We start from the raw sequence: 14428 nt of genomic DNA, 5'->3' as shown, positions 1-14428 counted from the left end.
GAGTGGATTCCAGTTGCCTCTTTGAGCACAGATTTAGTGGTGGCTTCTTAGAGGAATTCTGAATTAGGGTCCTTGCTAGCTCTTGAAAATTCTAGCTTACAAAATCATTTTTGAGAAATCCTTAATAACTCGCTTCTCTGATAAGTAGTAGTTCACATGGTCCTCGGTTGTTAGTAAAAATGGCCTTGATGGAAATGCATACGATTTTCCTATTAACAATCAAAGCTGAGACTTGGCATTTTAGACTAAATACATGACCTTCTAAAGGCCTCTCTCCCGGCCCGTGTGTCGTAAATCATATGTAGTTATTGCTGCTCTGGCCTAGCAAGAATGGGGAGATGGGAGTTCTATTCATTCTGAAAGAATTCTAACTATAGTCCCAAAGGTCCCCCTTCCAGCAACTGCTGAGTTGGTTCAGAATTGCAATTCTGTCAAGCCCAGTGGCCCCGTCCAGGAATCCCATGTCTTCTGATCTTTTCCGGTGGCCTCAGCTCTCTGTAACTGGAGGATATTAAGAAGAAATGCCATACACACCGAGGAAACCAGAATTGAAAGAGACACATGTACCCCAATGTTCATCGCAGCACTGTTTATAATAGCCAGGACATGGAAACAACCTAGATGTCCATCAGCAGATGAATGGATAAGAAAGCTGTGGTACATATACACAATGGAGTATTACTCAGCCGTTAAAAAGAATTCATTTGAATCAGTTCTGATGAGATGGATGAAACTGGAGCCGATTATACAGAGTGAAGTAAGCCAGAAAGAAAAACACCAATACAGTATACTAACACATATATATGGAATTTAGGAAGATGGCAATGACGACCCTGTATGCAAGACAGGGAAAGAGACACAGATGTGTATAACGGACTTTTGGACTCAGAGGGAGAGGGAGAGGGTGGGATGATTTGGGAGAATGACATTCTAACATGTATACTATCATGTGAATTGAATCGCCAGTCTATGTCTGACGCAGGATGCAGCATGCTTGGGGCTGGTGCATGGGGATGACCCAGAAAGATGTTATGGGGAGGGGAGGTGGGAGGGGGGTTCATGTTTGGGAATGCATGTAAGAATTAAAGATTTTAAAATTTTAAAAAATAAAAAACTAAAATAAAAAAAATAAATAAATAAATAAAAAAAAGAAGAAATGCCAGCTTTCAGTCACTTTGCCTACCCTCTCTTTTATTCTGTGCCCACAGACTGCCGTTCCATTCACATCGGGCTTTCCGTTCCCAGTTACCCTCACAGGAAAAGAGACCAGAAGGGACATCTTCCAGGCCTGCAAAAGGCCTGCTGGGGCTTGCGGCCAGACAAGCCTCAGCAGGGGCTGGCCAGTGCGGGCAGCGGTGTGGACCGTGTCAGCAAGACGCGTGAGTTTGGGGAACATTCTGGGAGCCGTCTGCTGGGGGGTCCAGACAGCGCAGGGCAGGGGAGGGGGGGTCTCTCAAGAGAATGTGAGGAATGCCCCTTGTGGCTCAGGCCTCTTAGGCCCCTCTGCTCTGCTGCCACAGGAGACCAACCCTTGCTCAGAGAATCCCTTCAGGCAGGCTGAGCCCCTGTCATCTCTGGTAACTTTGAGACCTCTGCTCTGCCACATTCCACCTTGATTTCATGGTTTAATTCTCAGAATTATTTCCTGTTTCTAAATTCCTAAGGGCAAATTTCCAGCCGCCCTAAGAACCAATAACAAAAGTGACTGGTGTGAGGTGTTGTGCTCAGTAAATCGAATTCTTTGTTGCATTACCTCCACCCTCTCTCTTCACCTGAGCTTGAAGGAATGGTCTGGAATTGTCTGGGCGCTCTGCATCACAGTTTCCAGAGTCCTGAAGGCTTTTTCCCAGGTCAGCAGAGCCCCTGAAGCATGCCTCTGCTGCTGCAGGAGTCAGTTCTGGGCTTGTTAAAAAGCAGTCTTTTGTTCTTTCCTGTGGAAAGAAAAATATCAGTCTTGAGAGGAGTGAAAAGACCAGAGCACAGCTGCTGTGACATTTTATCCCTTAGAGTCTTCCCTATTTCTAGGGATATGATTTCACCTGCAGCACATCCCAAATCTGTGAAATAAATAGCATCTAATTGGTTTCTACTATACATTTCCATGGTCTTGAACAAAGCAAAATGAGCTATCTTACCATCTGAACCTTCAAAGGAATGTCAGGCAGTAGCAGCCTCTTAACATTCCTGTAGCAGACTGTGACATACACACTGGCAAAGACCATCTGAGTCACCCCCATCCCAGCACTACCCTGAACAACTGCGGTTATTGGCACCAAGTCTACCAAGGCCTATGACTTCTCCTGTGCCTATGTGGGAGAGGGATTAATGGGGAGTCCTTTGGCAGTGTCTAGTGTAAGAAATGAGCTCTGATACACACGTACACACAAACATGCATACACAGGCATGTGCACACATACCTATTTGGGGGTTGGCATGTCCGAGACCCAAAGGAGGGCAAGCCTGATAGGGAGGCCTGCTCCCCAGGTTGGGTCTGGATGCCTCCCACTCACTCTCTGGAGCGTTCCCCTGTCACCCCACCACATTCAGGGATGCAGTCACCCTTTACAAGTGGAGTCTGCTGGGTCCTTCCTCAGTCAGGAAAGAGGAAAGTGGGTTAGAGCTGGTACTCTCTGCAAATGATATTTATTGATGTGACACAGTACTTCACAGAAGTGGTCATGAATGGTGGATTTTGTGTTGTTTGGGTGGTTTCTGGTTGAGTTAAGGGGACACTGGTTTTAACTGGAAACCAAAGGGGAGAGAAAGGAGAATCCTTTGGTGCATTTGCACACTCAGTCCATCCCTTTACAGCCTGCCGTCCTCACGTGTGGCACGTGGCATGGCTGTGGAACAGGGGAGACAGTGGGAAGGCACAGGAAGACAGGGAATTTCAGGCCACGTCTTTCAAGCTTGGGTAAAGTAAGAACTTCTTTTAAAGGGAAAATAACTTATTGTAGACTCATGAAAGTGCATTTGTATATTTGTAGAGCCCCAAGGGACCATAAAATCCCAGTTTGAGAAATAATGTATGAATTCATTAAGGCTTTTTTCCATAACATATCTTATAATTTTGAATTATAAGTTTTATCCTTATAGCTAATAAAATAAATCTTTTAAAGATTATCTTCAAAATGGAAACATGAACTTTAACAATTCTGATAGAACCCACCTACCTCTAAGAATACTTTCCAGGCCCCAGTTACAGACATTCTTGATTCAAGGGAGCCACAAAGCCTGCAAGCCAAGTCAGCAATCACAGTGAGTTTTCACCCATGGCAGCTGAACTTGTTCCAGCCGTTCTGTTAGGGGTGGTAGAGGTCCACCCCTCTGTCCTTCACTTGTTCCAAATCAGAGGGGGCATTGTGTGTGTGATGCAAATATAAACCCTACTCTATGGGATCCCCGGGTCAGTGACAGTGACCTGGGGAAAGGAAAACAAACCAGTGCCCAAATCATTGCACAGCTTCATCTAGGTGACCGCCTGAATCTGCCACTTTGCTTTGCTGCAGGGCAACTGACCAGATATGTTTTTCCTCTCTGAGTGCCTCGTCTATTCTGTGAATCCATTTGGATAGCCCAGGCAGGCATTTCAGCTGGCCACAAAGTCCAAGAGGACCTAGCTTTACAGAAGAGAGGAATTGTGCAGAATGGGGTCAGGGGGTGGGCCGGGCACGGTGGCTAGACATAGCTAGGCCTGAGAGTAAAGCAGGCTGTGTAGTTGAAGGATTGTCAGGTGACTCCTTCAGTTCCTGCCTCACAAACAACAGGAATCCAGCAAGATGATGTGTGTGAAAGAGATGTATACCATGAAATGGCATTTCATTACAATTTTGTTTACTAAATGTGTCACATTAATAAAAAGGAGATATTATTATCCTCATCTTCAGATTGGGAAATCAAGTTTCAAAGAGATGTAGTGTGGCACAGCAGGAATCAGTGAGGCTAAAAGTTGAAAACATCAGTAGACTCCAAAACCCTTGTGTGTCTCTTCCACTACACTTCTGCCCTTTGTAAGTCATCACTAGTCAGTCATGACCAGTTGGACATGGGCTAAGAATTATATTTTTTCAAGCAGCCAAACTACCTTATGATGAAAGGAATAGGTAAATAGTACATACCCCAGAATAGAATATGCCATAGCATAGGGTTATTTGTCCCACCTCCACCCCTTCCTCCAATATAAATATCATTTTGGCCACCCCTTCCTCCAGTTTTGACTCTAGCAGAACATATACAGGGAGTAGAACCATCAAGCTGTGTTGAGAATCAGTAAAAGCCATGCTTCCTTCCCTTGAAAGAATGCATTCTCTGGCTCTGAGAGCCTCTGGAGAAGCTATTAGGAGAAAGGGGGTGAAGAGCAGCTATAGAAATATGACTGCTCTTTGGCTTTTCTTGGCTGGTGCTAAGAACTGGAGCCAAGATCTAAGAGAAAGGAGATGGGCCAAGCCCAGCCTGGTGTGTAGGCTCTGGTGTGTGAAGGCCTCCGTGCCTTCATCTGTAGAGTGGAAGATTGTTGTAGGGTGACAAACTGTTGCAGTTTGCCGGGGATAGAGGGCTTGAACTGTCAGTGCTAAAGGCGGTCAGTTCAAAGAAAATCAGGATGTTGGTCACGCAGAGCTGTGAGCTCCTAGATGGAATAAAAACAGACACAAAGTCCTTCACACGGCGCATGGTACATTACAGGCACTTGACATATGTTACTTCAATTGATTTGTGTTAACCCAATTTCAAAGCAAGGAGCCCAGATCTTTTTTCCTTTATGAGTAGACCTCTAGTTTGGCTGTTCTCACTGGTACTGAGAAGCTAATGAGATCCTTCTGGTGGGAGGGGTGTGAAAAAGTATTAACGTTTTCTGCTACTTGCCGAGCTCTGAACAACTCTAGAGTCACTGAAAGATCAAAACCACCAAGACGAGCAGTAGGGGAGAAAGCGGCTGTTTTCTCACCAGGTGTTTGAGCCTCGTGTGACTTCAAGACTTTTGGACCAAAAATAGATTTCATATGGTCTTTCCCATTTCTGATAAGGAAGGTGTGAGGGTTGGGACAGAGAACGAATTTATCTCTAAAGCATCTCCTCCACTAAGGGACTCCTGAGACAGGCTTTGTTTCCAACATAGGAACAAAGACAATTGGATTGCTTTTATTTCCTGGAATTATCAACATATACAACATTCAAACAAACACAAACCCCTATTGGAAGAGAATCCTGAGTTAGTGAACTTTACACCTTAAGGGGAAATTAAGGTTGAAAGTTCAGGTTTGCAAGGGAACCCATTAAAGTTCTGATAAATACAAAGTGATTAGGGTTTTCCTGGTGGCTCAGTGGTAAAGAATCCACCTGCCAATGTGGGTGACACGGGTTCGATCCCTGATCCGGGAAGATTCGCACGCGTGGAGCAACTAAACCCCTGTGCCACAACTATTAAGCCTGTGCTCCAGAGCCCGAGAGCTACAACTGCTGTGCTCACATGCCACAGCTTCCGAAGCCCAAGCGCCCTGGAGCCTGTGCTCCACAACCGGAGAAGCCATTGCAATGAGGAACCCGCACATTGTATCTAGAGAGTCTCCCCTGCTCACTGCAACTAGAGAACGCCCGTGCAGCAAAAAAAAAAAAAAAAAAAAATATATATATATATATATAAAGTTATTATAACACATATGGTACTTGGATTTACCTTATTCCTTGAGAGTTAGTGTCCTCGCCTCTGCCTAAACTTCTGTGGATTTCCAGAGGTGTCCAGCCCCAGTAGCACTCCTGCTACAAGACCTGTGTGCTGGGCTCACAGTCTCACTGTGTCTCACTTCTTGTACCTGTTATCTGTTCTCACCTCCAGGCAAGCTACAGCTCAGGGATGGTGTTCAGTCCTCATTTGGTCTCCCCCAAATTGGTCACCTACCACATATAAGTGAGGAGCAGGCTTTCTTGAGGTTCCGAACCATGGAGCCTTTTCACCTTGCAGAGATACACAGTTTTTAAAGAGAGATACTAAATATTTGGGCTTCCCTTGTGGCTCAGCTGGTAAAGAATCTGCCTGCAATGTGGAAAACCTAGGTTCAATCCCTGGGTTGGAAAGATCCCCTGGAGAAGGGAAAGGCTACCCACTCCAGTACTCTGGCCTGGAGAATTCCCTGGACTGTATAGTCCATGGGGTCACAAAGAGTTGGACACAACTGTGTGACCTTCACTTCACTCACTAAATATTCCCTTTCTTAAAAATCCCCTTGTGACTTGAAATTTCCTACTGGCTACTTTTCTCTACCTTATTTTTAGCAACTCCCACCTCACCCTCACTGCGCCTCACCAGTCCCATCACATCTGATTCTCTTCAGCCACCTCCAGCCCAGCTTCTCCCCTCCCTCTCAGTACACTCATTCCCTTCACTCACTTTTTGGTCACCTCAGTTTCCCTCAGCCCCGCCTTAGCTCACCACCCATTTTTGCACAGCTAAAGACACACAGAGTTGGATACAACTGAGTGATTGAGCACACACACACACAAAGTATTAACTAAACACAAAATCTGTCTCGTTTAAGTTTAGACCTTTAGCTAGACTTAACATTCTTTTGTAACTCTTAAACTTGACGTTTTTGAGAAGGAATACAGAAGAAAATCTCCATGCCCTAGAATTTCGTATGAGGGAGACTCATGATACGGAATTTAGAAAGATGGTAATGATGACCTTGTATGAGAGACAGCAAAAGAGACACAGATGTGTAGAGCAGACTTTTGGACTCTGAGGGAGAGGGAGAGGGTGGGATGATTTGGGAGAATGGCATTGAAACATGTATACTATCATGTAAGAGACGAATTGCCAGTCTATGTTTGATGCAGGATACAGGATGCTTGGGGCTGGTGCACAGGGATGATCCAGAGAGACGATATGGGGTGGGAGGTGGGAGGGGGGTTCATGTTTGGGGACTCATGTACACACATGTGGATTCATGTCAATGTATGGCAAAACCAATGCAGTGCTGTAAAGTAAAATAAAGTGAAAATAAAAATTTTTTTTTAAAAAAGTAATTTGATCACAAGTATCAGAACCTCCTGGAGAAGGAAATGCAACGCCCTCCAGTTCTTGCCTGGGAAATCCCATGGACAAAGGAGCCTGGCAGGTTACAGTCTATGGGGTCTTGAAAGAGTCAGATGCAACTTAGCGACTAAACAACAATCAGAAACCTACTTGAGCTGTCTTGAGCAGGGAGGGAGTGAGGGAGAGTAAAAGTTTATACTACATGAATAAAGGAGTTTCTCACAGTCCCCAAAGAACAACCAACCAGGCTCAGCAGGAGGATGAATACCCTCTCAGTCCCCTCTTTGGGACTCATGGCCTTCCCCCTGCTTCTTCCATAAGGCTGCTTCCTTTTTCGATGTGTGTAGCCTTTACTGCCTCTCCGTGCCTTCAGCTTTCAGTTTATACGCTCCTTCCATTAGGAAACACCCAGCTATCTCGGAAACCAAATTCAAAATTTCCAGGCTTGAGTCGGGTGTCCAGTTAACTGTTCCTGGTTCAATTAACCATGGCCAGGAGGCGCAGTTCAAGTACTCCACAAACGCAGCCACCAGAGCGTCATCCCTTGGGTGAGGGAGTGTATGGGCCAGCAGATGACCCGAAGCTACGGACAGGACGATTCCCATAAACACAACAGGTTCGCAGATTCTCTTCTCTGCCTTCCCAGAGAGCACATTTTGAGTTTATGGACTGCTTTCTAGGAGAAAAAGAAAAAAAATCCCTACTGTCCATGAAACTAGGACTTGGGGTCTTCCTGTCTTCTCTTGAAGACCACCTCAGATGAATGCAGGCATGACTTTGGAGCCTCCATTTCTGTCTCCCCCACTCCTCAGAACTTGGGGTCCTTGAACTGTTCTTGATCCCCTTTGTTGCTGTTGTTCGGTTGCTCTGTCATGTCCAACTCTTTGTGACCCCATGGACTATAGCACACCAGGCTTCCGTGTCCATCACCAACTCCCAGAGCTTGCTCAAATTCATGTTCATTGAGTCGGTGATGCTGACCATCTCTTCTTCTGTCATCCCCTTCTCCTCCTGCCTTCAATTTTTCCCAGCATCAGGGTCTTTTCTAATGAGTCAGCTCTTGGCCAAAGTATTGGAGCTTCAGCTTCAGCATCAATCTGTCCAGGGAGTATTTAGGGTTAATTTCCTTTCAGATTGATTGGTTGGATCTCCTTGCAGTCCAAGGGACTCTCAAGAGTCTTCCCCAACACCTCAGTTCGAAAGCATCAATTCTTCGGTGCTCAGACTTCTTTATGGTCCAAATCTCACATCCATACATGACTACTGGAAAAACCATAACTAGCTCTATTTCCTTGTTCCCAGCTTCTTTCCGCTGAGGCTGGTCCTTGCTGATATACTCGTGAGTGTTAAGCAGTGAAATTCATTCACCTAGCAAGTGTTTATTGAATGCCCATGCTCTGAACCCTTTGCTAGGGCCAGTAACCAACGTAAGCAAGACAGACCTTGACCTCACCAAGCTGGGTGTCCAGTGACTCATGTGGAGCCTGGGAGAGGGTGCTTCTGAGAAGACTCTGAGCTGAGGACCCCAGGCCCTCACACTGAGTTTCTGGTGGTCTTAAACACCTCCTGGTCTTCTAGGAGTTGAATACCTGCAGGCTGTGGTCCAGTTGCAATCCATGTGATTTTGTGCTTTGCTCAGCTAATGACTAGACAGATGCCCCCTCCCTACCACCAGTAAAAGCACGATTCTGTTTGCTTCTTTTTGTGTGTTTCCTCAAGCTTGGTCTTGCCAAGGTTGGATTTCTCCCAGAAACTGCTAGTTTAGTCCACTTGGGCCATCACTGTGTAACTGTTGCTGTGAGCTCTTGACCAGAGGGGCTCTTATCTGCAGCCTCTCTCATTTGTGGATGAACTTGCATATGGGACCTGGAGTGCATTGGAGATGCAGTGAAACCCTGAGGCATGAACCCAGCACATCACTAGGTTTCTGTGGACCCGAGGGAAGCGAGATGGGGAGGGATAGCATGGGAGTAGTAGTGTTCAGAAGCTGAGAAGGATTGAGCTCTTGGAATGTTTAAAAGAGCTGTTATGGGGGAGGAAAATGTCAGACCTGTTGGCAACATTAGTCCTAGCAATGTTTACTGGGTGACTGGCATGTGCCAAGCACTGTGGCACTCATGTCACATACACCATCTCATTTGATGGTCACCATAATCCGGTAAAGCAGGGGTGACTATTCTCACTTTATAGATGGAGAAACTAAGGCTCAGACTGCTTAATGCTTTGCCAAGATCCCACTGCCAGTAATTATCAGAGTCGAGAGTTGAACCCAGGTCTGAGCTCTTAAAGCACCGCAGGAATAAAGAGAATCCCCTGGCGTCCTTGGTGATCTCTCTGTGCGTGTTCCTCTGGGGTTTCGAGATCAGACACAGCCCCTGACTCAGTGTGGCGTGCAAGGTCTGCCCAGTGGTGTTCAGAAGGAGATGGGCTGGCGCCAGCCACAGTGCAGTACAAACAGTAGCCTGAGACCCTTTAGGGGCCCATCTCTTCACCGCTACCGCTACCGCTACCGCTGCTGCTGCTAAGCCGCGTCAGTCGTGTCCGACTCTGTGCAACCCCATAGACGGCAGCCCACCAGGCTCCCCCGTCCCTGGGATTCACCAGGCAAGAACACTGGAGTGGGTTGCCATTTCCTTTTCCAATGCACGAAAGTGAAAAGTGAAAGTGAAGTCACTCAGTCGTGTCTGACTCTTAGTGACCCCATGGACTGTAGCTTACCAGGCTCCTCCGTCCATGGGATTCTCCAGGCTAAGGAGCCCGCCAAAGCAGGAACTCCTTGGTGGTGGCATTTTCTTGGGGCGTCCGACCTAATCACACAGCCCTGAGCCTCTGCTGCTATGTTCTTGGGTTTAAAGTGGGCACACTTGACTTTGAGTCTCAGGCCTCAAGATGTGGTAAGGGAGCCGGTGGCAGAGGCAGGGGCTTTGGGAGTTGCAGTGCAGGCTGAGGGTGTCAGCAAACTGCTCTCCTCTAGGCTCCCGTAACTGGGGGCCCAGTTGGGCCTTTTGTGCTATAAACCAGTTCTCAGGTTTCTCATCCGTAAAGTGTTTGGATTCAACCATCACTCAGCTTTCTCCCAGCTCTGAGACTTGGCAAATTCAGGGTTCAGAGCTTCTTGGAGCAGCAGCCACTCATGACCTCTAATCAACCTTGGCACATTCTAAGTACTCAGTAAGTACTTGTTGAACTGAACCCAGGAGATTAGGAGTTTCTCAGCAGAGCAAAATAATTCCCCAGGGGGGGTTCACCACTTACCCTGAAGTGACCAGTTCCCCTGTCAGAAAACACCCACCAAGTGATATCTGGCATTTTGTCTTAGAAGCAGACTTAGATGGAAAGGATCAGGATTTGGGTTGTGAAGTTGGGGAAGGGAAGAAACCAGCTTCAGGGGACATTATTGACCAAGGGCAGTTGCTGTGAAACTTGAGACCCCATAGCACCTCTCCTCATACCACCCCACCTCCACCCTGGGCTTGGATGACTGAGAGAGGCTGGGCCAGAACCTTCTCCAGCCAGCTCACCTGCAGCCAAGGCCCTAAGGAAGCTCCAGGGAGTCTCAAGGAAAATCCTACCTCTGCCTTTATAAAGAGGCCTGAGGAGAGGTGCCTGGGCTCCCCTAGGGCCCCCAGGCTTGGCGGGAAGGGCTCATGGGGGAGGGGGCAAAAGGGCAGTCCTGCCAGGCCTCTCAGCGCCTGCAGGTGCCACCCCCCTGCTGCTGCGGAGACCTGGCTGCCTGCGAGAGGTTCTGCCTCGGCCACCACCGAGACCTTCTCTCCCCAGTGCATCTGAGAACCTGAGTCTTTTCCTCTCTTGCTCACTGCTCACTTGCTCTCTCTCTCTCTCTCTCTCTCTCTCTCTCTCTCTCTCTCTCTCACACACACACACACACACACACACTTCTCTTATACTTGGAGTATCTTTAACGCACTCTCGGTAGTTTTTCCTCTCCCGTTTACTGCATCTTCTCACATAACGCTCTCCCCACTTTCCCAGTCTTTCTCATATTCCTTCTCTCTCTCTGTCCCTCCCTCTCTCTCTCCCTTTCCCTCTCTTTCCCTCTCCCTCTTCTCCTCTCCCCTACCTCCCCTGGTGCTTAACTGGAAACAAAAGTGAGTTTGTTGAGCCCTGCTGGTGGGGAAGAGGAGCAAGCGGCAGCAGCCGGGGTGGCAGCAGCAGAAACAGGCTGGGGCCAGAGGCAGTGTCCACGGCCGGAGACCCCAGCGCTCAGCTCTTCCGGGCAGCAGGTAATGCCTCAGACAGAGCTGGCTCAGGGGTCTTGCTCTTTGTCCTGTCTCATCCTCTCATACCAGCTCCACTTATCTGCCTTCTAATTTGGCCTTGAAGGGGGAGGGGGATTGAAGATTTAGGGAATGGTACACAAAAGGTCCAGGGAGTCATGTGCTCTCCTCCTCGGCTCTCCGTGTGTGGTCTGATGTGGCTGGAATCCAGGGCATGTGGGGTCAAGCAAGGGTAGCTGAAGTTAGAAAATACAGGGTCCAAGGTGGCTGGGGTGTCTGGATGAGGGACGTGACAGAACCTACGCAGGCAGGTTAGGGCCAGATCTTGATGGATGTTTAGAGCCATGTCATAGACCCTAGGCTTTCGATCCTAGAGAGCTATTGAATATTTTTCACCTGAAGAGTAACATGACCAAATCTACATTTGAAGAGAGTAGTACTTGAACTCTCATCCCAAGGAGAACTGCTTTACCCTCTCAGAATAAAGCAGTCCTAGTCTTCTCCCAATTTAAGGAAAAAATAAGGTTATTTGTTCAACTGTTAAATTTTCTTCTATGAAATTTCTGTAAACCTTTGATGCCTGCCAACAAGTATCAATAATCAATAAAAAGGATGTAAGTTTAAAGTAGTAGAAAAATTCAGAAGTAAAAAATCATTTAAGTAAATGCAGTCCTTTAAGCTATATACAGATAAATTGGTAGTATTTCCTGCTAGTAAAATTATTTCTAACTCATATGCACAGTATTTCATGGTGCTGCCCCCCAGAATACCATGACTCCCAGGAGTTTGCCAAAGGAGCAGTCAGTTAATGCTAACTCTGCTGCTACCTAGGGCATGGGATGGATGGGGCAACCAGAGACAGTGGGAGCAGTAGGTGGTTATTGTGATGACAGGAATATGAGACAATAAAAACCTGAATAAATGTGGTGGCAATGGTGGGGAAAGGGAAGGGAGCCAAAAAAATAGTCAGGAAGTGAGTGAAAGAAGTTAGAGTCTGATTAGACATGGATGATGAGAGAGAAGGAGGCTTCAAGAGTGAGCCCCAAATTTCTCCCATAGATGGCTGGATAGCTAGGGGCTGCTGCTGCTGCTAAGTTGCTTCAGTCATGTCCAACTGTATGCGACCCCATAGACGGCAGCCCACCAGGCTCCCCCGTCCCTGGGATTCTCCAGGCAAGGACACTGGAGTGGGTTGCCATTTCCTTCTCCAATGCATGAAAGTGAAAAGTGAAAGTGAAGTCGCTCAGTCGTGCCCGACTGTATGCGACCCCATGGACTGCAGCCCACCAGGCTCCTCCATTAGCTAGGGACTCTATCAATCAAAACGGAGGAGGATGAGGCTGGGGTGACAGAAGAAGAAGAGGCAGAGCTGCCTTGAATATGTTGAGGCTGCCCTGAGAAGACTGCCAAAGCCCCAGACGGAGCAGGACAGTTGGCAGTTGGAAATGCCCAGTACCCTTAGGACCTAGAGATGCTGGTGACCCCGGTTACAGGATGATGCCAGAAGCAATATGAGATAGTCCAGGAAGAGTGTAGAAAGAGGGGAGACAAGAAGGCCCAGGAGGAATCCTGAGGAAGACCAAGATTTAAGGGAGACCTGCAAGAGGAGCCAGGTAAGGACACTGAGAAGGAGTCCTCAAAGAGATAGGAAAAACTATCTAGAAAGTACTGCCTTAAAACAACCACAAGCATCTCAGTTCAGAGGATGCAGTCAGCATCACCGATATCCCAGAGAGATAAGCCAGACCATAGCTTCACAGTGCTGTTGATTATTTTATCTTATCGACTTACTGATTTGAGAATAAGACAAAAAAGAGAGAGCTGAGAACAGAGTTAAACTTGGGTGCTTAGCATAAATGAGATTAGCGGTACAGTAGGGAGTAGTGGGGACTGTGGCAAACTAAAATGCATATGCTTATCCATCACTCAGCTCTAGCTGATTGTTGCCAAGTAGAAATACGGGCACTGTCATCAGGGGGTCTGAATTTTCAAGAAAGGTCTCTAGATTTTTACATGAAATCTCATAATTCTTTATGTTAGCAACAATTAAAAAAAAACTATTGTCATCTATGAGAGCTGAATTAAACACATCTTTGTGCTGCCAGTTTAAAATCTCTGCCTTAGTCAATGTCTTTAGTGTGGTAGGGATGAACCAGTTGCAGCATATTGGGAAGTGATTGGTAAGGAGGAAGTAGAGACAGTGAGTGTTAACCACCTCTTCAAGAAGTTCAGGGGAGAGAGGGAAAAAGAGAACAGGATCAGGTAGGAAGAGCTGTTTACAGGCTGAGAGAAAAAGGGTGGAGGAGAGAAATTGAAGACCCAGGTAAGGAAAGGCTGGTTGAAGAAATAAGAATCCAGTAGAAGGGAACAGATAGGGCCAGAGATGGGCTAGATGAAGAATTTTTTTGTTCAGAGATAGACTGCAGCAAAGGTAAGGACACAGAAGGACTGGAAGGGAGGAAGTTGATGGATTTCATGCCTGGAGGCCTTATTTTCTAGGTGAAGTGAGGTAGGAGATGCATCAAGAGGCTTGCTTAGAGGGACATGGGAAAGGTCACTGACAAGAATGAATGGAAGTGACTGTACTTCTGAGACCTGATAACAGTGGAAACCCTCACTGGTACAGCTGGGGGCAGGGTGGGGGGGGGCGGTTATGCAGAGGGGCTCATGAGCCTGGGTGCTAGCGTTGGTGGCAAAGGGAATTAGTACCTGTTATATTCCAGGCCCTGCATCTTGTGTACTATTCTCCCTATCTGATTTATTGGGACAACAACCTTGTCCACTCAGACTGAATTCACTCATAAGTAATGCCTCTGAGATTCACACTGACATCTAGCTAGATTGAAAACCCAGCGGGCGCCTTGCATCCACCGTACCATTGTGTACCACACTGCCTCTCCCTGCACCCCAGGGCACACTGGCAGAGGTAGAGACTGGGTCAATTAGTTCTTGTTTGGGCATCAGCTGTCTGGTGTTACTGGGAAGTCAAAGAGTAAGAGGGTAGAGTCTGTGATGAAACAGTAGCTAAAATTATTGACAGTTGGGAGTCAATGGAGAAATAAGTGAGGGCCAAAGGGGATGATAAAACTAAGGAAACAAAAGCTTGGAGGGAGAGGAAGACCTGACGAAGCCCAAAGACAGTCAAAAGCAGAGACATTAC

At 47.1% G+C, this 14428-nt stretch overlaps 1 protein-coding gene across 4 annotated transcripts in view; it reads left to right on the top strand.

Moving 5' to 3' along the window:
- SLC4A5 (solute carrier family 4 member 5) overlaps window positions 1–14428 on the top strand; it is a 123194-nt gene that overhangs the window by 30520 nt on the left and 78246 nt on the right. For 2 of the 4 annotated variants that reach the window (XM_042248106.2, XM_042248105.1), the window contains exon 3: window positions 1209–1379. In XM_042248106.2, the coding sequence (XP_042104040.1) occupies window positions 1209–1379 (171 nt within the window). Of the gene's footprint in view, window positions 1–1208; window positions 1380–10794; window positions 11275–14428 lie in introns of those variants that run through there. The other 2 variants (XM_042248108.1, XM_042248107.1) reach the window with 1 other exon arrangement.

This window comes from Ovis aries, chromosome 3, assembly GCF_016772045.2.
Source record: "Ovis aries strain OAR_USU_Benz2616 breed Rambouillet chromosome 3, ARS-UI_Ramb_v3.0, whole genome shotgun sequence".
Taxonomy (NCBI): Eukaryota; Metazoa; Chordata; class Mammalia; order Artiodactyla; family Bovidae; genus Ovis; species Ovis aries.
Note: the sequence above shows the minus strand (reverse complement) of the source record. Positions and strands in the feature narration are given on the sequence as shown.